At 52.3% G+C, this 23,410-nt stretch overlaps 2 protein-coding genes across 6 annotated transcripts; both read right to left on the reverse strand.

Moving 5' to 3' along the window:
- Positions 1-13,550: 13,550 nt before the first annotated feature.
- RPP25L (ribonuclease P/MRP subunit p25 like) lies at positions 13,551-15,282 on the reverse strand. Of its 3 annotated transcripts, none has more exons than XM_067744657.1 (2): positions 15,169-15,282; positions 13,551-14,368 (listed from the first exon to the last, which is right to left on the reverse strand). In XM_067744657.1, exon 2 carries the CDS (start codon positions 14,333-14,335, stop codon positions 13,844-13,846), a length of 492 nt encoding a protein of 163 aa, XP_067600758.1. In that variant the 5' UTR covers positions 14,336-14,368; positions 15,169-15,282; the 3' UTR covers positions 13,551-13,843. The 3 variants fall into 3 exon arrangements, with proteins under 3 accessions (XP_067600758.1, XP_067600760.1, XP_067600759.1); XM_067744659.1 differs by having other exon boundaries at positions 15,131-15,214; XM_067744658.1 differs by lacking the exon at positions 15,169-15,282 and adding an exon at positions 14,747-15,105.
- A 1,444-nt stretch (positions 15,283-16,726) lies between these two features.
- DCTN3 (dynactin subunit 3) lies at positions 16,727-23,120 on the reverse strand. 3 transcript variants are annotated; one of them, XM_067744654.1, is made up of 7 exons: positions 22,962-23,120; positions 21,651-21,735; positions 20,883-20,969; positions 18,943-19,026; positions 17,921-17,979; positions 17,247-17,306; positions 16,727-17,055 (listed from the first exon to the last, which is right to left on the reverse strand). In XM_067744654.1, exons 1-7 carry the CDS (start codon positions 23,055-23,057, stop codon positions 16,966-16,968), a joined length of 561 nt encoding a protein of 186 aa, XP_067600755.1. In that variant the 5' UTR covers positions 23,058-23,120; the 3' UTR covers positions 16,727-16,965. The 3 variants fall into 3 exon arrangements, with proteins under 3 accessions (XP_067600755.1, XP_067600756.1, XP_067600754.1); XM_067744655.1 differs by lacking the exon at positions 17,247-17,306 and having other exon boundaries at positions 16,727-17,085; XM_067744653.1 differs by lacking the exon at positions 16,727-17,055 and having other exon boundaries at positions 17,092-17,306.
- Between the last annotated feature and the right edge of the window lie 290 nt (positions 23,121-23,410).

Genomic DNA, 23,410 nt, shown 5'->3' on the forward strand with positions numbered 1-23,410 from the left:
CAGAGTAGGGGGCAGCTCCCAGGGGAAGTGTAATTTACATTGAGGGGGCATCTTTTTCATAAATAATTAGGGTGGCTTTTTTTCACTTTTGGCTAAAATCAACCACTCCTGTGGCAGCTTCCCAGAAAGGGTGGCGGGAGGGCAGCCGGAGCTGTCCCAAAGCCCAGGACATGGCCCCCCTCCCCTGGGCGAGGAGCCTTCCCCAAGTTGTTTTCCTGGTCTCTTCCTCTTGGATGTTTTTTTTGATTATTAATCACATTTTCCATCTGCAGGCTCAGTCCAGAGCCCCTCCCCCTGGGGTCAGGGCTGGACAGAGAGAGGACGAGCGGTCTCCAGGAGGATGAGCTGGGGATAAGATGGGCAGTGACCCCTGGTCCTGGCTGACTGACTCGAAAGAGGTTGTCCGTGGCACGTCACAGATCACACCTTCACCACCCTGGTATATAAAAGGATGTTCGTCAGTACAAGTGGAGTGAATGAATGAACAGGTGTCCAGCTTTCACAGCACCCAGCTGGTGCTGGAAGGCAAAGCCCCCAGGGTCCTTCCCCTTATGCTACAGACAGGCAAACAGCTCAGAGGGGGGAGTCACCTTCCCAGAGTCATACAGCAAGTTAGTGCCAGAGCCAGAACAGGACCCCAGGAATGCTGATGGCTCCTCCATTCATAAGGCAGTCAATAAATATGTATTGAGCACTTAGCATACGCCAGGCATTGATCTAAGAGATGGTATATAGTAATGAACCGAACAGACAAAAATCCCTTCCCTCTCAAGGATGTGGAGCAACTAAAACTCCACACACTGCTGGTGGGTGTATAAGTCGTTACAACCGCTTTGGAACACTGTTCGGCAGGATCTACTAAGCTAAACATATGTATAGCCTATGACCCAGCAATTCCTCTCCTAGATATATACCCAAAAGAAATTATTGTGTATGTTCACCAAGAGTGTTCTTAGTAGCTTTATTCATTATAACCTCAAACCGGAAACAACCAAATGAATGAATAGATTGTGATATAGATACAGCAAGGGAAAAGGACCAGCTATAGCTACACACAACAAAAATGGATAAAGCTCCCAGCCGAATGTTGAGCAAGGAAAAAAAAAAAAGAGAACCAAACACAAAAGAGTATGCATTGAATGATTTCATTTATATGAAGCTGAAGAACAGGCAAAACTCATTTATGGTGATAGAAGCTGGAATTGCAGTTACCTTTGCTGGGGGAGTGGGAGGTTTCCAAGAGTGTACATACATATGTCAAAATTTAAGTTGTGCCCTTAAGATTTGTGTGCTTTACTGTTTACTTTTTGCCTAAAAAAAAAAAAGTTTAAAAATCTCCTGCCCTCATGAGACTCACATTCTAGTCAGGTAAGATGGATACTAAAAAAAATAGGTAAGTATTTAGTTTGTCCATGTGACAGTGCCGTGTCTGACTCCACAGGCCCATCAGGGAAGAGATGACAGCCTAAATGTCACCTAAGAGAAGCCTAGACTAAGCCCCTCTGCCCTCCCCCAGAGTGCCATACTTTTTCCTTAGAACAGTTTGTGTGATGTTCACCTACCTAGTTACTTGCGTGGCACCTGTGAGCTCCATGAGGGCAGCCCTGTGGCCTCCACCTCCAGGCACCTAGAGCTGGGTCTGGCACAGAACAGGCGCTCCTACCATGTGAAATAGGTCTAAATAAATGTTGAATGAGTGAATGAATGAATGATGCAAGCAGAACCTGGGGGAGTAGAGTCCCAGGATACAGGAGAGGGAGCCTATCTGAATGGGTCACAGCCTCGAGGGATAGGAAACAGGGTTTGGTATCCAGTAAGGGTTTAAGCAGAAACCTAGAAGGCAGAAGGATGAGGCATCCTGAGTGGCTCAGAGACCACATCCTGAAGTGCCTTTGGTGCCAAGGTCACACAGGCCTGGAAAGGCATAAAGTAGGTGAGGAACAGAACCAGATTTGCCTTCTAGCGAGAAAGTTGAGTCTGCTGGTAGAGGGTGGTGAGAAGGGCTAAGGCTAGAGGTGGGACAGCTGGGGAGGAGGTGTTTGCAGTGACCCGTGGGAGAGAGACCTCCAGCCTGATTGGGGCAGGGCCATGGGGCTGAAGAGATGGTGCAGGGCTTTGGGGGACAGAGGGTGGGCACTCAGATTCATCTTCTTCATCTGCTCCCGTGGCCCCTGGAGGCACCCGCATGTTGCCCTATACACAGGGAACAGGACCCCTGGACACTCAGTCCGGGGTCGGCTCTCCCAAGGCCCCTCACCCCAGGTGATCCCAGGTTCCGGGCTGTCTGGAAAGAGAAGCAGATGGTCAGGGAGGGGGTAGAGGATCCAGAGGTGTTGGGGAGAGAGGGACAGGGGAGGACAGGGAAACTAGGGGTTAGCAGCTCTGTGTGTCGGAAGCTGGGAGCAAGAACACAAACTTACACAATCCCAGATGAAGTTTTTCATCTTGTGTTGCAAAAATTTGCATGAAACTAATTCCCTGCTCAGAAACACAAAGTCCCTCCCTCCCTCCCTCTCTCTCCCTATTCCTGTGAGCCCTGCTCTCCCTCACCTCCCATTCTTCATGGGGGAAGCACATGTCTTTAAAGGATTGTCCCTGTCCAGTGCCAGCACACCTTGATCCCTGCTGCTGTAGAGCTGCCTCCCTGATCAGAAGTCTGGGATTTCCAAACCAGACTGAGGGCCATGTGGCCCCAAGACTTCATCTCCCACAGCTCCATTCCTGGATACCCTGTGCTTCCCTGGGGCAGAGGGAGAATGGAGAAACTTCCCCCCAGAAACTCAACCGTGGTGATTCAGAAGACAAAGATTAGAGATTTGGAGACTGAATGCCAGAGACACCAAGCCCCAGGGAAACAGACAGAGGCAGCGGAGGAGTTCAAGAGGGAAAATTGAGTTAAATTCAGCTCAACAGCCATTTATTAGCACCTACTGTGTGCCAGGCCCAGAGGGAACACTGTGTACAAAAGCACAGAGGACTCCCAGGTTTTTGGCATGAGTGGCACAGAGCTGGAGAGGGGATTGGGGCTTGACATGGCCAGCTGAAGCGTCTGTGGGATGACAGCCAGCAGGGGCGAGGATGGAGAGGGCAGAGAAGTTGAGAGAGGGCGGGCGGCTGGAGGCGTGCAGTCTCTCTTCCACAGCTCCCAGGGCCCTCTACTCTGGCTCGTGCTGGTTGCACGGACATTCATCAGCATCTCAGACTGACCTGAGCACTATGAGGGTGCTGGAAGATGACAAGATAGATCAGGCAGCAGGGAAAGGGAGTGACGAGGGGGAGGGGAGGAGAAAATTGAGGCTGAAACCCTGGGAAGTATGATTAAAAGACAGAGAGGGCAGGGAAAGGGTTAGCCCCAGAAGCAGAGGGAGAGCCAGGAGTCAGGGTTGTCACGGGACCAAAAAGGAGTCTGGTGAGGCTGAGAAAGAGCCCTGGGCTTTAGCAGCCAGGAGTGGGATGCGGCCAGCGGGGCCAAGCTGGTGCTCTGGAGCTGGCTGAGGTAGCCCCTCCACAGGGGCCTGCGAGCAGAGGGTGGGCCCCCCTCCCCCAGCCTCCCTGCTGTCCCGGAGCCCTACTTGGTCTGGCACCTCTCAGCCAAGCGCAGGGGAAGAAGAGAACGGAAAAGCTCCCCTGCCTCCACACTTCCATACTGGAGTCCCTGGTTTCTGGTCTTCTCAGAAGTGTCCTGAGCCTTCTTGAGCTCGGAAGCCCACAGAAGTCAGGGAGCCCTGGAGACCCTGGGGGTAATTGAAACCAGGGCTAAGACATTAGAAACCATAACGCTGACTCCCCAGCTCCCCCGGGATAGCTCCTGATTTCTTTCTTGCCAGATCCTCCCTGCCGCTGACAGCTCAGCCCTCTAGGTCCCCACGGGCTGGGCCGATGATCCTCTTCCCCATACCAACCAGAAAGGGCATCCAACCAGAAGGCAACCAAGGCCAGCCCTCGGGGACCTCCCCTGTGTGCTCAGGCAACCTCAGTGTATACTAGGCTGACCCCCCATATCAGAGCATCCCCAAATTCTAATCTTGATCTCTTATTGCAAAAGCTATCATAGGGGGCTGAAGTAAGACAATGGGAAGGATTTCTCAATAGTGAAAGAAAAGAGAGAGGTAGAGATGTGGGGCAGAAGTGCCTCTCAACTAGCATGCTCCACGAGGACATGAGAAAGAAAGAAGGAGTCTTCAAGCCTGGGCCCCACCAGAACCAGGTGTTGGCTGGGCTGGATGTGAAGCAGGAGCAGGGCAGGCTGCACCCCAGGGTGGCAGGGAGAAGGAAGGTCCCATAAGTTCTGTGGCCCGGAGTTCCCCTTCCATCTCTCTCCCTGCTCTGATGTCTCTCTCTGCCGCAGTCCTTATCTCCGACAACAAGGACAGGAAGCCGCCCGCATGTTTGCTGGCCTGATGGGAAGGCCCTTGGCCTGCACAGCTGCCTGATGATTCCAGGATTCCCAAATTCCCTGGGAGTGCTGCTGTGGGAATCTGTCTCCACCTGTCACTAGGTCTGCCTCTCTCCTTGGCTCTTCAGAGGGACTGAAGGGATCAAATACTTACTCCACCACTTAATGGCTTTGGGGCCTCAGGCAAGTGACTTAATGTCTCTGTGCCTCAATTACCCCAGTAGTGAAATGGGATCATAATCATTTTTTTTTTTTTCATAATCATGCCTAATGCCTAAGACTGTTGTGAAGATTCAGTGAAATGAGATAATCCAGTCAAGTGATAAGCACCAGCTGGTGGGTACTAGAGCTGCCTCCGGCTCTGGCTTCACCCCATCCCTTCTCTGTGTCTCCTCTGTCAGTCTTTCTCTCCATCTAGCTAGCTACCTCATTCTCTGTCTCTCAGTCTTTGTCTCTCCACCTTTCTCCTGACCCCTTGTCCTCTCCCCGTGTCCAGCTCTGCCTGCAGCCCCCCAGACAACTCTGTTTGACCCTGCTCCAAGCCGGGTTGGCACAACTGGCCCAGGTCGAGTGGGGTGGGGTGTCCGGGGAGGTTTTTAATTCACACATGGAATTCCTGGCAGCGGGATCACACCCGGGCCTGAACGTGGGTGAATCACAGTTAGTGGGAAGAGTGATTGTGTCTGTGTCCTTTCTGGAGGGGCAGGATTGCTGGGGGCTCAGCCTGGCAGCCTCTTGGAGGAGGGGGGACTTGCCCTGACTGCTCTGGCCACCCCTGTACTTGGGCCTAAGCCAGATCCGCCATATATAGAGCCTGCTTGGAGGTAAGGCAAGCTGCCCAGAGCCCAGGACCAAAAGGGGAAGCCCTCCACCTCTACATAGGGTGGTCTACCTGCCCTCAAAACACTCTGGCCCTCCCTCACCCCAAGTCCTGTTCTGAGCTTCCCATACCCCATTCCAAACCCTGTATGGAGGCGTGTCTCTGTCTCTCTTAACCTTGATCCATGACTCTTGCACCCCCAAACTGAGGCCACCAGGGATAGGAAACTGGGGGTTGAAGAGTGAGAGCCTAGGCTCCTCACTTGGACCAAAGAGCCCCTTCTTGGGAAGGCAGGGATACAAAAAGTCCAGATGTCACTTCTATATCACTGTTTATCTGTGAAGGCAGAAGGCACCTGTGAAATAGGTATTCTATAAACATAAACCAAATGAAGGAGAGGCAAACAAAAGACCCCAAACAGGGAACTGGATGGCTGAGGCTGCAGCAGGCAGGAGCATGGATAGGCTGTGGCAAGGCTGCTGTTTGACTCTGTGGCTCAGCAAGGAGTCTTCTCTGGGGGCCAGGATTGGTCTCAACTAGCCCCAGACGCCCCCATACCTGGGGCCCCACCAGGTCCCTCAAGTCAGCCCTTGGGCAGAGGGCCAGATGGGTGAACCACTAAGACTTGTCTCTCAATTCCCTATTCCCAGCACATCATTGCCTCAAGGTGCCCACCAGCTTCAAGGAGAGAGAGCTGTGGCTACAGATCCAGAGAGGGAGAAACACAAGTAAGGGTCACACAGCAGGCAGAGGCTGGGAGCCCTGGTGTCCTGGCAGTCAGCCTGGGTCTGTCACGGGGATCCTGTGGCAACACTGTGACAGGGCCAGACCAAAAACAGGATTTTATGTGGGGAGAGCGCCTAGGAATCCTTGAACATGTGGGCAGCTGGGCCAGGGGTGGAGCATCCCATCAGGCAAGGGCAGATGTGCAGCTTCCTGTCCTTCCCATCAGATGGAGACAAGCATTGGGATAAGAGGTTCAGAGAGACAGAGCAAAAGAGAAGAGAGAGAGAACCTGGGAGAGAGACCAAGAAATAGACAGAGTCAGACACAAAAATAGAGCTGCAGAGAAATACAGATGTGAGTCAGAGACACAGAGAGAGAGAGATGCAGAAGGAGGGAGAGTCAGAGACACAGAGAGAGGGAGACGCAGAAGGAGGGAGAGTCAGAGACACAGAGAGAGGGAGACGCAGGAGGGAGAGCTATGGAATTAAAGACACAGAGACAAAGATAGGGAGAGACATGGAGTCAGAGAGAAACAGTGTCTGAGTCATAGAGCAACTGTGACATGGAGTCAACAATATACAGACACAGACACTCAGAGACTAGGAGACAGAAAGGAAAAACAGTTAGGAGGGAGAAGTAGAGATGGAGAAGACAGAGAGAAATATCGAGAGAGGCAGAGAGATGGAGAGAGAGCAAGGCAAAGGGAGACAGACTGAGACAGAAAATGAGATCAAAACAGCAGGAATGGGGAAAGCAGGCGACAGAGTAGAGTCTCCAGGTCTCCAGTCTCTCCAGCCTGGTCTCCCTAGGGTTTGGACCCCCCACTTGCTATTCTTTGGTTTCCATAGCAACGGGGGGGGAGCACCAAATTTGCACATACATTTACATCCTTTCTATCTGCATAATTCAACAGGTCCGTGCATATTCATGAGACTGAATGAAGGTGACTCTCAATCCCTGCTCAAAACCTGGCTGTGGCTCCCCCTTCTGGCAGTATGCAGTCATGGCTCCAGGCCCAACCTCGCAGGCCCTGACCCGTCCCTGCCAGACCCTGCTAACAACATCCCCCCTGCTCCCCAAACACCCCCCCTGTACTTCCTACCTCCAGACCTTTCCTCAGGTGATGCCCCTCTGCTTTCTAGGGATGCCCTTCCCTCGGCATCAGTCCTGCCGACAGTACACATGCATGCACTTGCATACACACTCACATGTGCGCACATGAACTCCGGTGGAGGGGGCATGGCAGCGAGTGACCAGTGCTCACCCTGGCTCCCTGGTGGAGGAGGCCCCTCAGTCACACTCCCATCTGGAGTCAAAGAAGAAGGTGCATGAACGGATAACACTCAGAGGGACTGGCGTGTATGCTGAGCTGACGGCTACAGATCTACCAACTGAGAGGGACCTAGGACATTGCGGCCTCCACGTGGAAACTGACAGAGACATGGTTCCAGCCAGAATAACCAGAGGAGCTAGGATAGAGCCCAAAGGAGTCTCAGGAACAGAAGGGCTGAGGTGGCTCAAATGGCAGGGGAGAGGCTGCCTAGGGCCAAGAACCCTTTCAAAGTGCCAAGCCTTGAAAGCTTTTGTGGGCTGGGAGGGGCTTCTCCAGGGCCATCTCCAGCCATAATTTTGGCTTCACCATCTCCCCCTGGATCCCTGCAGCAGCCTCCTCACTGCTCTCCCTGCCCTGTGTCCCCAATCCACTTTCCACACTGTAGCAGCCAGAGCTCCCTCTGAAACATCAATCTGATATCCCACATCACTCCCTCCTTATCGCCTTCAGAGACCTCCATCACTCTCAAGAAAAAGTGCAAGCTCCTTGGCCGGGCACTCAGGCCTTTCCAGTCCAGCACCCCACCCTCCTCTGAGCCTCATTCCTCATACTCCCCGCTTTGAACTTCATGCTCCAGTGATCATCTCTAAGCTCTTCTCACCTCTGTGCCTTAGCTCATGCCTGCCCTTCACCCCGAATGTCCTTTCCACTTTTCTTCCAGCTTTTTTTTTTTTTGTCCGTGCCGGCATGCAGGATCTCAGTTCCCCCAACAGGGTATGGAACCGGTGCCCCCTGCGTTGGAAGCACAGAGTCTTAACCAATGTACCGCCAGGGAAGTCAAAGCTCTTATTCAAGATTCAACACAGGCATTACCTCCTTCTCTTTGAAGATTTGCCTGTCCCTAAGGACTGGACGAGGGATTCTGAACTCCTGAAATCTAATGAGCTTCCCTAATTTCTATACTTACCGCACCAATAATGAAATCACCTATATACATGGCTTATAGCCCTCATGGGGCTGGAGCTTCCGAGCCCAGTGACTATATTTGTCACATTATGGGTGATAATTAGCTATTTGTTGAATAACTGAGAGGTCACTAAGTCTACTGAAGGCCAAATATCAAGCCACTACTACCCTGTGTCCCGACTCTGCACAGACCCTACAAAGGGAAGGGATGGGCCATTTCTTCACAAATGCTGTCATCTTGTGGACAGACTCAGAAGTGCAGCCAGACATCACCTGGGAGTGGTGATGCCTTATAGCATCAGGCCTGATCCCAGAGTTCCAGGCAAACAAGAGGAGAGTGAGGAGGTAGGCCCTGAAGACGGAGTGCCACTGGCATCCTCTGAACAATCTTGATGAGTTCTAAGCAGACAGAAGGCAGAAAAATCTCATGGCAAGTGGGAAGAGTGAGGAGTTAGTGTGGCCAGAGCCCAGAGTCCAAGGGGACCAAGCTGAAGATGGACTGTGGCATGTAAGTGACCAATAAAGGGGATCCTTTAAGGCCATCCAATGAATGAACTTTGATCTTGTCTTCTAATCTGGGCATGGAGAGACTAAGGGAACAAAAGAATGACAGATGTGGGTATGGCCCAGAGGCTTAGCCTCACACTTGGAGACTCAATATTCATTCACTTATTAAATACTTATGGGGCACCTACTATGTGCTAAGCAATGTTCAACATCCATAGGTTATGTCACTGAACAGAACAAAGATTCCTGCCCATCTGGAATTTACATTCTCATCAGGAGGAGACAGACAGTAAACAAAAACATTAAAGAAGTAAATTATATTTGAAAGAAAGAGAAAGAAGGAAAGAAAGGAAGAAAGAAAGAAGGAAAGAAAGAAAGAAAGAAAGAAAGAAAGAAAGAAAGAAAGAAAGAAAGAAAGAGAGAAAGAGAGAAAGAAAGAAAGAAAGAAAGAAAGAAAGAAAGAAAGAAAGAAAGAAAAGAAAAGAAAAGAAAAGAAAAAAGAAAAGAAAGCAAGCAGGGTAAGGGATATCAGAAGTACTTGACTGCAGTTTTAAATGGAGTGGTCAAAGTTGGCCTCATTGAGGTGACATTTGAGCAAAGACTTAAAGGAGGGAGGGAGACAGCCATGCAGGTATCTGGCAGAAGGGCATTCTAAACAAAGGCAACAGCCACTGGCTTGGTTTGGACAGCTCAGAGGGGAGTGAAGCAGGGAGACCAACAAGGAGACTGTTTTAAGACAATGATGGGCACAAATCAGCAGAGGCTGTGGGAATGGAGAGAGACCTAGGAAGCAAAATTGTCAGGACTTGGTGCCTGTTTGCATATGGGAGGTATATAACTCCTTGTCATATTGTTCTGAAGGCCCCACTTCAAGGGGACTCGCTGTACGTGCCACCTCCAAGGCAGGTAGTGAGAATGCTCAGCACATTCTATCCTGGCTGCTCCCTGCCTCCTCCACATACTGTCCTCCCCAGCCTCTTAATTCCTCAACCTCATCTTCAGTGACTTTCCCTCCAGGCCACCCAACTATCTACTCTCATGCCCGCTAGCAAGTCCTGTCAGCTCGTAAAACTCTCAAATTCACTGACTCCATTTCATTCTTCAGCTACTGTTGTGTTGAATTGCGTGCCTCCATAAAAGTATATTGAAGTCCTAAGCCCTAGTACCTCAGAATGTAACCTTATCTGAAAATAGGATCTTTATAGAGGTAAGCAAGTTAAAACGAGGTCATTGGGATGGGCCCTAATCCAATATGACCAGCATCCTTATAAAAAGGAGAAATTTGGACACAGAAACAGACACAAAGGGAAGACAGTGTGAAGATGGATGACTGGAGTAATGCAACCAAAAGCCAAAAAGGCCAAAGGCTGCTGGCAAACCAGAAGCTAGGAAGAGTCAAGTAAAGATTCCCCTGCAGGTTTCAGAGGGAAATGGCTCTGACACCTTGATTTTGGACTTCTAGTCTCCAAAACTGACAGTACAGTTCTGTTGTTCTAAGCCACCCAGTTGGTGGTACTTTGTTATGGGAGCCCTAGAAACTGGTACAGCTATGATACCCTATCCCAGTTCTCTCATCTACTCCACCTCACCCCACCCCACCCCACCCATTTTCATGGGGTCTAGGCCACTGACCCCTACCCCTGTCTATCTTCACTTCTTTCCTGACTCAGTTTGGATTCCTTGGGCCTTCACCACATACACTTTCTTGCTAGTCTCCTCACTATTCTTCCATCATTTCTGCCCACCTTAATCTAGTAGAAGAATGCAACAGTGCTTCCTCTGAGTCTTCACTTGTCCCGTGGGTGCTGCTGGAGCGCACACACCCTGACTGATATTACAAGTTCATGATCATCAGCCTCAACTGGGCTTTTAGCCCTGACTGGTCATCCTCCTGTACCTCCCTAGGTATCTTTCCCAATTGCAACAACTATCTCACCAGCCTCCTTGCTCTACTCTCAGCAGCAGAGCTGGACTCCTGCTTCAAGAGATTAAAAGCCTTCTGAACTCCGAATTCTCTTATGTCCCACCTTTACCTCTTCACCCATCTGCAGGCATAGCCATCCTCAACTCCTTCCCTCCTGTTCCAGGGAGTCTGCTCTCCTCTTCCCTTTGTGACGGCCATACCTCCATGCTCCAAGGCCCACTCCCTTTCATCTCCCCCAGGAGCCTCACTCTGAGTTAGCCACAATCTCCTGCACCTTTAATCCCTTTCCCTATTGGCTTCCCCCATCAGCCTACAAACAAGTCTCTGCTAATTCATTAAACAAATAAATAAAACTCTCTCTGTATCCCAGTCACCTCTCCCCTCCCATCACAATAGTTTCTTGAAAAAGCTATCTCCACTTCCTTACTTTTTGTGCCCTTACCTTTTCTAAGAGATTATGGAGGAAGAAGCCATACTACAGTGAATTAAGGAGAAAGTGGGAAGTAAAGAAATTGAATCAGCAATTATATGTAACTCTTATGCTCCCTCCCTCCTAAGCCTGGTCAGGCTTTCTGACTCTAAAGGCCTCACCTCTCTCTGGCTCCCTCCCTTCAATTCCTCCTGTAGGCCCCAACTAGGCCCTGTAGAGGTCAAACAGAGAAAAGGCCCCAGAACCTAGCCATCTCTCCCTCAGCCTGTGTCCTATCTCCTGATTCTCTGAACTGCAGATCCTGTTCTTCCCAAGGGATTCTGACCCCAGCTCAGTTTCCCTCCACACTACCCCTGCCATCACCCTGGAGACCCCAGGTGGTGCCTTAATGATGAGCTGCCCAATTGGGAGCCCATCCTAGGACTCCCAGAGCTTGTGATGCCACCCTACTGAATCATTCCCTCAACACAGGTCACTATGCTTATTCCATTGATCATTCCACCAGGCCACAGCAGGCTAGGTCAGGATGGGATGCTGAGCCACAGATCAATAGTCTGCAAGAAGCCTGGTCCCAAAGCTCTGGAGACCAATGATACTCAGAGAGGTGTTGACGGTAGAAGACACTCAAGTGGAGATGCTCAGCGAAAAGGCACTATGCAGAAGCTGGGTGGGAAGAAAAACCCTGAATTAGCCACAAAGAGAATGGGGAGAAGTCACACAGTTGCTGGCAGCAAGACACCGAAGTCATGACCCCAGCCCCAAGGAGTGTGTTAGATGCTTCGTGGCCCTCTGCAGTTGAGAGGCCCAGCTGGGCAGCTGCTGAGAGGGTTTCCTGTCTCTCCTAATATCCCCTGAATCTCCATCACCCACCCCTCCACTCTGGGCAACTGACCTCAGAAAGCAAAAGATGCAGTGTTCAAAGTTTTGACCACAGCCTGCTGGCCCTGTGGTCCCCTCATCCCTGCTCTAAGCCCCTATTGGCCCTATCCCCTCAGCCTATCACTTCAACACTCAAACTGCTGTGCCCACCCTGCCACATGGGCCCAGAAGAGCCCGAACTTTGTGCTTTCCTGGTGACTGGACACCCAGGCTACTGGACACAACGGAGAAGACCTTAAAATCCAGTGGGAGACGCAATTCACTCAACTCTTCACTGAGTCTACTACTGCCCACAATCCTGTTCTGGTTCCTGTACCCCACTGGCTACCACTGCAATCTTCACCGCTCTCCTCAGGCCCCTGACCTGACCATGGTGAACCTGAGAGTCTATGGCCAAGATGAGACAGAAAAGGAACAGCAAGGGGTAAAAAGGAAAGGATGAGACCGGAAGGGAAAACGTGGGACTGAGGTTACGTTTTTAAGGAAAAGGCATATTTGTAAGCTGAGTCATTAATAATGAGAGCAATTAACATTTAGTCATCCCTCGGTATCCTCAGGGAATTGGTTCCAGGAGCCCCCATGGATTTTTTTTTACCAAAATGTTTAAGTTTCTTATATGAAATGATGTAGTACAGTCAGCCCTCTGTATCCATGAGTTCTGCATCCACAGATATGGAGGGCTGAGTGTATACAGGCCCAGGTGGTATCTAAGAATCATATGTATATTCCTACATTTAATCCTCCTAACAAGCCTATGAGGTAAGCACTATATCTTGTTTCATGGATGAGAACACTAAGGCACAGAGCAGTAACTTGCCCAAGGTCACATAGCAGTAACTTGCTAGTGAGTGGCAGAACCAGGATTAAAATCCAGGCAGCCTGGTGCCCAAGACCATGATTTTAACCACTATACTATAATACAGGCATACTTCAGAGATATTTTGGGTTCACTTCCAGACCACCTCAATAAAATGAAGATCTCAATAAAGCGAGTCACATGAATTTTTTGGTTTCCCAGTGCTTACAAAAGTTATGTTTACACTACACTGTAGTCTATTAAGAGTGTGATAGCATTATGTCTAAAAAAACAATGTACATACCTCAATTTAGAAATATTTTATTGCTAGAAAATGCAAACCATCATCTGAGCCTTCAGTGCGTTACAGTAGTAACATCAACGATCACTGATCATAGGTCACCATAACAAATATAATAATGAAAAAGTTTGAAATATTGTGAGAATTACTGAAATGTGACAGAGATAAGAAATGAGCAAACGCTGCTGGAAAAATGGCACTGACAGACTTGTTCAATGCAGGCTTGCCACAAACATTCACTTTGTAAAAAATGCATTATCTGCAATGTGCAATAAAATGAGGTATATGCTGCAGATGGAGAAAAATGACCTGGCAGAGTCCTTAAACCAGCCCAAAACAGGAAGCAGCCAGCCACCCAGGGGTCTAGACACAGTCAGGTTACTGCTTGAGGCTTCTTATCGACTCTTGATCCTCCCAGCACCAACCTGAGCCTACCCTTCCTGTCTCTAGCCTGTGAGCTCCTGGGGGTCAAGAGCAGGGAACTCCCACTCCCTTAATCCCACCTCCACACAGCAGGCCAAGCACAGGCTCATCAGACGAATGGGCAGAACCTTTATTTCCTAACCCACTCCTTGGACCTCTGTCAGAAGGTAGATCAGAGGCACTGTAGGTAGAAGGCAATCCAGAACCCGGCAGAGACACCACACCTGTCACTCTTCATAGCAGTCCCTTTCCACAAGCCAGAGGGAAGTGGAAGCAGGATAGGGAGGCCCACTTCTGTAGGCTCAAATCTTGTTGGGGGTGTTGAGCAGTTACACAGGCTTCTCAAAGAAGGCCCAGCCATCCTAGACATTCAGGCCTGGAGAACAGCTTGCCAGCAGGTCTTCAAAACCGGGTGTCTCGAGCCCTTCTTCGGGGTCGGGGGCCAGAGCTGGAGGTAGGTGTGGGGCCCAAGCCAGGGGGTGCCCCCGGGGGCTGGTAGCCACACTCATTGGGGTCCAGTGGATCTCGGCTGAGCAGTACCCATACCGCAGGCACATGGCGGCGTACCGTGAGGGGATCTAGGCCTGCGTCGGGTGAGGTTGGCACCCAGCTGTCCTCGGTCTGCAGGAAGCGCAGCTTGGTAAGCTGGTGCAGGCCTGGTACCCGCCGTTTGACAATCTCAGCACAGCTGACAGCCTTGCCTGCAGCCCGGCCAGAACCTGAGAACACCACATGCCGAGCACTGCCGCCCTCCAACCGCCCCAGCGCCAGGCCCAGCAGGTTGCGGATTTTGCTGCCATCTCGGACCCGCATCTCCAGGGTATCAGGCGGTAGCTGGGGCATCGGGGAAGGTGCTGGGAGTTCCACAGAGCCAGCCTTCCGGTAGTGCTCCATCCGGCTGCTGTCGTGTCTGAATCTTGCTGCCCACTGCAGGGAAGTGTCAGAGGAATGCTAGGCAGGGTGCCCTGGGCCACCCCCCACCCCCCACCCCGGCTCTCTAGGACGTGGGCCCACTCCTCATCCCAGATTTCCCAGACACAGGACCATATGCCCTCATCCCCAGGACAAGGGGCCACGCCTGCCTCACCCTGGGAGGGGGCTGTACCCCATTCCTCTGGACAGGGCCATAACCCTCCCCCGACCCCGGAGTCCCTGCGACAGGACCAAATTCCCCAAACGCTGGCCAAGCCCCCTCATCCCAAGCTCCTTAGCACTGGGAATGAACTTCCCTCATCTGGGGCTCCTGGGGACAGGGCCCGGGCCCTCACCCGAGACTCCCTGAGAACAAGGCTGAGTGCTCCTCACCCTGGGCTCTCCAAGCGGTGACAGGGACCCTCACTTCGTGCCCCCAGAGGAGAGGACCAAGCCCCTACGCCACAAGCTCGCCGACACAGAGCCAAGAGCCCTCATCCAAAAGCTCCTCAAAAACAGAAGTGACCCCCTCCCCCACTCCGGGACCCTTAGGACAGGGCCGAGCACCCCTCACCCGGAGATTCCCAGGGTCGATCCCCCCAACCCAGGTCACTCAGACACCCAGGAACAGGGGCTTGACGCCAAGGGCTGCTCGAGCTAACCCTGGCGTCGAGTTCGCCGGCGGCCGGGCTCGGCGGTCCCCACCGCCACGGGCCGCCCTCAGTGCCCGGCAGGCCGTAGCGGCCCAGCAGCCGACCTCCCCTCTCCTCCCCGAACCTCCAGGAGCCCCCACCCCACTGGGCTCCTGCTCTCACCACCGCATCCGAACACTCCTCAACCTCGATCCGAAGCCAAGATGGCGTCTCCCGGGAGCGCGCCGAGGCCGCGAGGCCGCGCTCGCCGGACGGGGCGGGGCCTGAGGGGCGGGGACCCCGGCGCCTCCGCCCGTAAACCGAGAGGTGGGGGGACGCCGGAGAGTGAGCTGGGCCAGGACGCGGAGACTCGGAGCGCTCGGGCTGTCTCAGCTGTTCAGCCCCGGGCAAGGAGCACTCCTATTGGGGCGGAGAGAGCCCTGCGGAGGAGAGGAGCGGCCGTCGGAGGAGTCCCGCGTCCGAAGGATGCGGAGGATTTGGCCCTTAGAAGATGACAGGGAGGGCGTTACCCGTTGAGCACACCGAAGCAGTAAAGGCGGAGCAGCGGCTTTCACTTTGGACAAGAGCAAGAGGTGCCGTTTGAAGTGGCCGCTGCTGCGCGGGCGAGAGCCTTGGCCAGCGAGTTCTGAGCTTGGACCTCACCCCGTGGGCACTGGCGAACCACGGGGCTTTTTCATCAGGCGCAAGTCAAACCAGTTCGTGTGCACAGCGCACTGTGGCTGCAGCACAGGCGGGGGCGGGCCGCAACCGCTGGTGACTCCAGCCCGCAAAATCCCGGGGGCATGTCCATGGAGATTCGTACGTTGCTCCGCGTATAATAAGCGCTCAAATATTTGTTATAAATCATTTATTGAAAGAATGAACCAGAGAAACAGCAGTGGGAATGGGGAAAAGTAGATTAAGTTGGAAGATACCAGGAGGTAGATTTGACGACTGTTCGGACGAAGAAGGAGGGAAGAGTCTAGGATGACTCCCAGTTTCAGACGTGCTGAATTTGAGATGCCAGTGAGACCCTGCTGGTGGGCTGGTGGGCTGGTGGGCAGGCCAGATGGAAAGGGGCCTGGAGCCACAGCAGTCCCTGAGACCACAAGGGGGCAGCAAACACTCGGTGGAGTGAGGGACCATCAGTTTCTCTGCTCTTTAACATGCTCTCCTTTCCAACCGTACCACCGCTCCCCACGGCCCACCCCCTAAAAGCCCCCTGCATCCAAACCTCTTTTAGTCTCCCCTTCTCGGCTAATAGCACCAAGTAGGCTCCCAAGAGAGAAACTTAAAGGCTCCCCTCTGCATTGCACATGCTGCTCCCTTGGCTCTCAAAACCCTGCATGTCACCCTCCAGGGCTGCGTCCCACATTCCTTTTTCTTCTGTGCCCCCAAAGAACCCTGGTGCCACCTGTCCCTCCCCTTTTCCTTGACTGTCTCCTCAGCTAGCCTGTACAGGGTAGGAATCAGGTGGACCCTACCTGTGTCCTCCCCACCTGGTATGGCATCTGACATTTAGAGTGTACTTGGTAAATGCGGGATAAATGGATACATAAAGGAATGTTCCACTCACATCAAGCAAATGAGAGCATTCATCCTGAGAGCTTTACCTCTCCCGGAAAGCCAGACTAGGACGAGTATAGCTCTCAGTCCAACTAGGAGGAAGGCCAACAACTCTGGCCTATCAACCTCATCCCCACCACCATACCCATACAACATCGGGAAGCTAACACACACCTCCAGTGATCTGTACAGTTTATTGTCTTTGGAACAGGACACTGATGAGGGGGGAGGGGGTGCAAATAGCAAATCTCAAGTAGCCAGACCTCTGACCCCAGAGCCCCACCTGAGTGCAGACTGGTAGGCTGTGAATCCAATAAATACAGAGCTGCCTCTGCTCTGTCCTGTTACAAGGGCAGGTTGGCATAGGGCCTGGAGCCTGGCTGCCCTGGCCCACCCTAGGATGGGAAGCAGCCATCACTCCTCTGCTGGCTTCACTTGCTTGGCAGCCTCTAACTGGCAAAGTAGCTCATCCCACTGCACGAACTGCTTGGAGAGAAGCATTGTCTGGTCGCAGGTCAAGGTGAGAATGGGCATCTGAGAGAGGGAGTGGAGAGGTTTGCATCTGCCTAAAGTGTCGGGGAGCAGGGGGATAGGCAGGCTGGTTGGGATGGGATGAGAAACAGAGCGAGAAATGGAATAAAAGGACAGGGCTCCGGACAGCACTCCTCAGGGGCCTGGCTGAGCAGAAAGGATACAGTCTTGTTGTATTCCTCTAGGAGAGCCTTGGACTCCTCAGTGATCTCCACACACTGGTCCTGTGGAGCCAAGGTGTGGCAGAGAAAGGAGTTGGACAAAGCCCCGCTTCCCACTGCCCACCTCATCAGGGACCCTAGCTCCCCATAGAGCCTAGAAAAGATAATGTTTAACCCCAGTGCCAAAAGGAGCAAATTTCTAAAGAGGCACTTTCAGGCTCCAGTGTGGGTAGCCTAACTGCAGTCCTAAGGCTGACAGAAGGGGGGGGGGGGGCGGTGAACCACACATATAAGCAAATACTCCTGCTAGAATATGCCTCCTTCTCCCTGTCCCCTATTTCTGAACCCTCCTTGACCTTTACATTAGGGCCTGGGAATAGTGAAAAAACAGCTCTTCTACCACAGTTAAGGACACATCATCCCCAGGAATTCATGGGTAGCTCCCAACATCAATCTGATACCTCCGGGTAGCCCTACTCTGGGAGGCAGGAGACCTGGATGTGACCGTAGGCAAATCCCTTCCCTTCTGGAAGGCAGATGGAAGACAAAGGATAAACCCTAAATTCCCCCTGAAGCTGACATCAGGGAGGCCTGAGGCTGCTTCCCCAGGAGGCAGGGGTGGGGACTAGGAGCCTCACCACCTCTACTTTCCCCTCCAGGCCTCTCCCCTCCCATACCTGCTGCTGGATGTGGATCTGGGCCAAGCGCTGCAGGTGGGCGGCATGCTCAGGAACGGCTGTAAAACACAAGGCACACTGCCTAGTGATGCCTGTGCCTTCCCCCGGGACTGCTCAATAGTCTATTAGGTCTTCGGTAGGATTAGAGTATTGAGTGGAGAGGCTAAACAAACGCCAGCTTCATCGACCACTGCTTCTGGACGTGGTGGTGGGACTCCCTGCCCACCTCAGTCTTACTCTAGGACCCAAAGGGGAGGGGAAGATGCAGGCCCCTAGAAGAAGACAAAACCCTGGGGTTCCCAGAGTTGCCCCATATACCCACCCCAGGGCTGTGAGCAGGGCCAAGTAAAGGAAGCTTTGATTATCATGGGATCTGTTCCTTTGCTCTCAGCCCAGCGGGACCAGGTCTGCCGGGCCTAGGGAACAGGGAGCCTGCAGGTGGACTGAGGATGAGTGCCAGGTCCCTAAGCTGGCCACCTGGAATCCAACACCCAGAGCCTCAGCCACCATGCTGGGCCCACAGCTTAAGGGTGTCAGATGCTCAGCAGAAAGCTGATCAGGGGTAGGGAGCGGGAGCTGGGAAAAATACCTCTAGAGACAGACAAGATGGCTATCTGGATTCAATTAAAGTCACTGTCTGCTTGTCAAAACCCAGGCCTAGGGACTGCACTAGGCAGTGCGGCAGGAAGAATTCACACACATTGACACACCTGGCAGGAACTCTTACAGTAAAATCTGGGCTCTGCAGCACCCTGAAGGACAGATGCTGAGGGGTGGGGTAGAAGACAGAAGGAATCCCAGAGTTGGAGGTCGCTGGCCTTACATGAGTGTCCTTGGTGCCAAACTGCCTGACATTCTGAAGCTGAGCTCTCTGCCCTGGAAATTTTAATCCCAGTGCAGGTGTCTGGTACCCCCAGGGTGAGATAAAGACAAGGAGCAGAGCTAGCCTGAGCCCAGGAAAGTCCTGCCCATCCACCCACCTCCCCAAGTAGAGTAGTGGAGCTGCAGCCCCAGAGAGGTACCTTTGATATGAGTGCTGTCCAGCATGGGCACCAAAGCCTCCACCTGCTCCAGAAGCGCAACCTGGGAGAGGATAAACTGCTCCTCTGAGGCATAAACAGAAAAAGCAGTGGCAGTGAGGTGAGCCTGGGCACAGCCACTCCCATGCAAGGGGCCGATGAGATGGCTGAGCCTGGAGCTTGGGGCAGCTAGTCTGCCCACTGCCCCCTTCGCTATGTGCACATTCCCCCAATCTGCCTCCACCTCTCTTGGATGCCTCTGGTCTGACCTATCTTGAGCCCAAGGAGCCTCTAAGTTCCTCCAAATCCTACCTTTCTCCAAGTTTTAACTCTGAGGCCCCTTCCTCTAGCTTCCTATCAACAAACTCAGAGCCCCTCCTAGGCCACAGGAAACAAAGTACTTCAGACTTGGGTACCCACATGCAAGGGCTCCTGGGAAGGTCTGAAAGAGAAGACGTGGAAAACTACCAGGCAGGTTCTGCTCAGTGGATCTGAGAGGCACAGACAATTACAAGTTCCTGGAGAGCTGGGACACTAACAGGACAGTCCAGTGAGGAAAGCAGGACTGGAATGACCCTGTGCACAGGGGGTTTCAGTGGCTGCAGAGTGGGAAGGGCATTCAAGAAGGGAGGACTGTTATGTCAAACATTTGGAGGCAAGAATGCTTGTCAATTAGTCGAGGAAAAAGAATTCATTTGGATGAACTGGAGCAAGGAGAGCACAGGAAACAGCTAGATGGGAGGGTAGATCTGGAAGTCTATAGAAGGCTTGGAATGGCATGCTAAGGAATTAGGAATTTATCCTAATAGGGAGAGAGACACACACACACTGAGGTTCCAAACTAAACAAAATGGCATGTTGGAAATGTGCTTTGGGAAGATGATACTGAACCACATGCAAGAAGGGGAAGACTAGGGTCAAGAAGAGGACTTAGGAGACTGCAACTATTCATGTACAAGGGGATGAATACTGAGGCAGTGGCGACAGGGAGGCATGGAGAGGCTGGACTTAAGAATCAGTGCAGGAGGGACCTCCCTGGTAGCGCAGTGGTTAAGGATCCGCTTGCCAACTCAGGGGACACGGGTTCGAGCCCTGGTCTGGGAGACCATGCCGCAAAGCAACTAAGCCCGTGTGCCACAACTACTGAGCCTGCGTGCCACAACTATTGAAGCCCGTGCGCCTAGAGCCAATGCTCCGCAACAAGAGAAGCCACCGCAACTAGAGAAAGTGCACGCGCAGCAATGAAAACCCAACGCAGCCAAAAATAAATTAATTAATTAATTAAAGAAAATAATAATCGGAGCAGGAGAAGACCTCCTGAACTTGGTGTCTAAGCCACAGCAGTGGCTCAGGTATGTTCTGGTTCGCCATTGTATACCTCACACCTAGGATAGTCTGGATCACAGTAGATGATCACTTTTGAATGCATGAATAAACACAGGTACTTGGCAAACCATACCTCGTGGAGTGGCTAACTAACTGATAAGCAGACATTGCTAAGACAATAGTTCCTGCCTAGAATTCTGAAATCCCAGCGCTTTCTCACATGAAAGAAAGATGTTGAAACTCATGCCTATAACCTCGCCTCTCCCAAATGCAATGCTCTCTGCCCCTACCCTTTCTTAGAAGCTCCTATGTCTACTGAGCAGAAGTAAGGAAGGTTCCGAAGGAAAATCCTAGAGGCAGGCCATAGATAGAATACCGGAGTAGCTTCCACTGTGGCAGGCACCATGGTCTGCAGCTGGCTCTGAAGTATACTGTACCCAGTGCCTACTAGAGGACCACAGGACCACCTCCAGCCTCAGTCCAGAACCAGGCCAGATTCCAGAAAGCAGCTTCCAGGGCTGTATCCAGGAGAGGGCGGGCAGGGAAGCTATCTCTGTGCCCGACTTCCCCCACAATCCACATCCCCAGATGCATATGCACATACTGTCCAGCACTACCTGCTAAGATGAACTGCAGCTTAGAGGCATCAGGTATGGCAATGCGGTCAATGTACTCAGGATCCAGGTATTTGATCAGGTCTTCAACTAGAAAAGTAGCAAGATGGAAAATGGAATAAGGTTGGGGAGTGGGGATCTGTCTTGTGAGGGATATTAGGGGAGGTGTCAGCCTTGGGGAGACCCTTGAGTGAGGAGCTGACACCCTCAGCGTCCAGCAGGCCTCCACCAGGGCCCTTATCCCCACTTCCCTGTCTCTACCCTCTGATCACCTGCTGGCCAGCCTCAAACTTTAAAACCCTGGGGCCCTCAGCATTCCCACTGATCTATCCTCAAGGCTGGAAGGCACCTTGCCCCTCAGTGCCACCAAGACATGCCAGAGCTTTATCTGATTTCTAGTTCCTCAACAGGTTGCTAGCTCTGACATAATCAAAAAGGGCTGGTTGAGCCAAGACTGGGGCTCTCAGTGCCTGATTTCTTTCCTGCCTCTGAACCTTGCCTGTGGAAATTGCATACCCCTCGTCCCTCCTTCCCCCAGGGGACCTTTCAGGCAGAGCTCTTATCCCATAACTTAGGACATTGCCATGGGCTTGGGGTTTCACCACAAAGTAGAAAGCACACCCCAATTCACCATTTCATCAGGGCAATGTCTTCACCTGCTATCCCCAAAGGGCAACTCTAGTGACCTACTAGGCTGAAGAGCCTGGGCAGGGAACCAGGAAGCACAGGCTTGGGAAGGAGAACAGGCAGACACCTCATGGAAGCACTTACTCTTTTTGTACAGAATCTTCACCCTCTCCCTCTTGCTGGCGATGTTCCCCAAAGCCACCTGCACCTTGACCAGGCCATCGGCCACCTATTGGGGGAGTGGAAGTTAATTCCATGATTTACCACTTGGCTCAAGTCTTGGAAGACATAAGGAACCCTCATTCCCTCAGACTCCCAAACCTCCTGGTCCCAGCTATCGTCCCCTTCTCTAGTATTAAAAGAGATTCAACCCTACCTTCCGGGAATCCTCAGTGTGAAGGGGGAGATAATCATGTACTCCTTGGGGAGTTTCAAGTGTGACTGGGGAGGTGATGAACTACCTTAGAGTTTATGGGGCACTAGCATATACTATCTATTCCCTGATTCCTCCTCTTGGATGAACCTACCTAGGCTTTAAGGGTAGAGGATGAGGAATTCCAATATTAAAGGGTTGAATAGAGGGAGAGGCTACGGAAGTGTATGATATCACACAGGTTTTAGGTTAGAGGGTAAGGAATGACAATATTCAAGGGTCAGATATATGGGGAGGCAAATAAGACTGCGTAGAAGCAGCCAGAGACGTAGGAGGAAAATCAGGAGGATTTGCGTCATAGATGTGAAAGGGAGAGAATGTTCTGAGAAGTCAGTTCTCACATGGGACACAATCTGTTAGTGACAACTAATTCCACAAGAAGTGTACAAACAGACATCATTACCTCTGAGGCACTCAACTCCAGGGTGTGCCTGACACTCCACCTTCAGTGAAAAGTCTTTCCATAGTTAAAAAGGGGATGGAAGGGAAACTGAGCTGCACAGTTGTCAAAATTCAGTCACTGGTGGGAAGGAGTGCCAGTCCGTATCTGAACACTCAGTACCCAATCCCTTCCCCTCCTAATCCCGGCCCTCCCAGATCACACCTCTAACCCCCTGAAGCCTTCTTTATCCACCTCCGGTCTGCCTCTTTTGGGGTCCTATGGACCTCTCTTTACACAATTCACTTAGCAATTACGCAGGGCTCCACAACGGCCCTTCCGGGCTTCAGCTCTTACTGAAACTCTGATTAGTCAGTTTCTCGAATGTGTCAGGTCTCCCCAACTACCCCGCGAGGGCAAAGGCGTAGTCTCCACAGTGAGCCCACCTCAGACTCACAGTGCCCTCCGTGGGAATGGCCTCCGAGGGCCCGATATGCTCCAGGAGGTCTCGAACCTTTGTTATTTCAAAGGTCGGGCTGCGGGCAACGGGACTCTGGAGCGGTAGCATCCATCTCGAGGACCAGGCCAGTAGACGGCTGTTGCTTTGCCCCAGAGAGGGACCATTGGACCCCAGATAGCTCACCTTCCGCGAGCCGCGAGACCCGCCCGGCCCGTACACCCAGCGCTCCAGCTCCTCCACACGGGCCTGTAGCCGCTGCACATCTGTCACAGCCGCCATAGCTCCCGCCGCTCCGCCTCAGCCAGGAACAGCCAGAGGGCGGGACGTCCGTCCAAATAGAGAAGGCGGGCCAATCCGAGTGGATGGGCTCCCCTGCATACAGGAAGTGATGCCACGATTCAGCCCTTCGATGCCGGAAGCGGCAGGCAGGGCCGACGAAAGTTGTCAAAAGCTGTCTTGTAACCTAGGCGACGGCTACCCGTCAGGCTCTACCTTAACGTCCAGCCCCTGCTCGTCAAAACAAACTTTGCCTTTATTCCAGGGTACCAAATTCCAGGGTACCAAAGAGGTTTCCCTACCCCATTCTCCGAGGTTGCATATATAAATATACCCATTATTCTAAGATTGGTCCA

This window comes from Pseudorca crassidens, chromosome 7 (genome assembly GCF_039906515.1).
Source record: "Pseudorca crassidens isolate mPseCra1 chromosome 7, mPseCra1.hap1, whole genome shotgun sequence".
Lineage (NCBI taxonomy): Eukaryota > Metazoa > Chordata > Mammalia > Artiodactyla > Delphinidae > Pseudorca > Pseudorca crassidens.

What these genes read in the sequence shown, in the direction of transcription:
- RPP25L (XM_067744657.1), bottom strand. Translation starts at nt 14,335, where the DNA reads ATGGAGCACTACCGGAAGGCTGGCTCTGTGGAACTCCCAGCACCTTCC.
- DCTN3 (XM_067744653.1), bottom strand. Translation starts at nt 23,057, where the DNA reads ATGGCGGCTGTGACAGATGTGCAGCGGCTACAGGCCCGTGTGGAGGAG. An exon ending in GGTCTCGCGGCTCGCGGAAG is followed by an intron (nt 21,736 to 22,961) that starts GTGAGCTATCTG and finishes CTCCCCCAATAG; the next exon opens with GTGGCCGATGGCCTGGTCAA. An exon ending in GCTGCAGTTCATCTTAGCAG is followed by an intron (nt 19,027 to 20,882) that starts GTAGTGCTGGAC and finishes TTTATGCCTCAG; the next exon opens with AGGAGCAGTTTATCCTCTCC.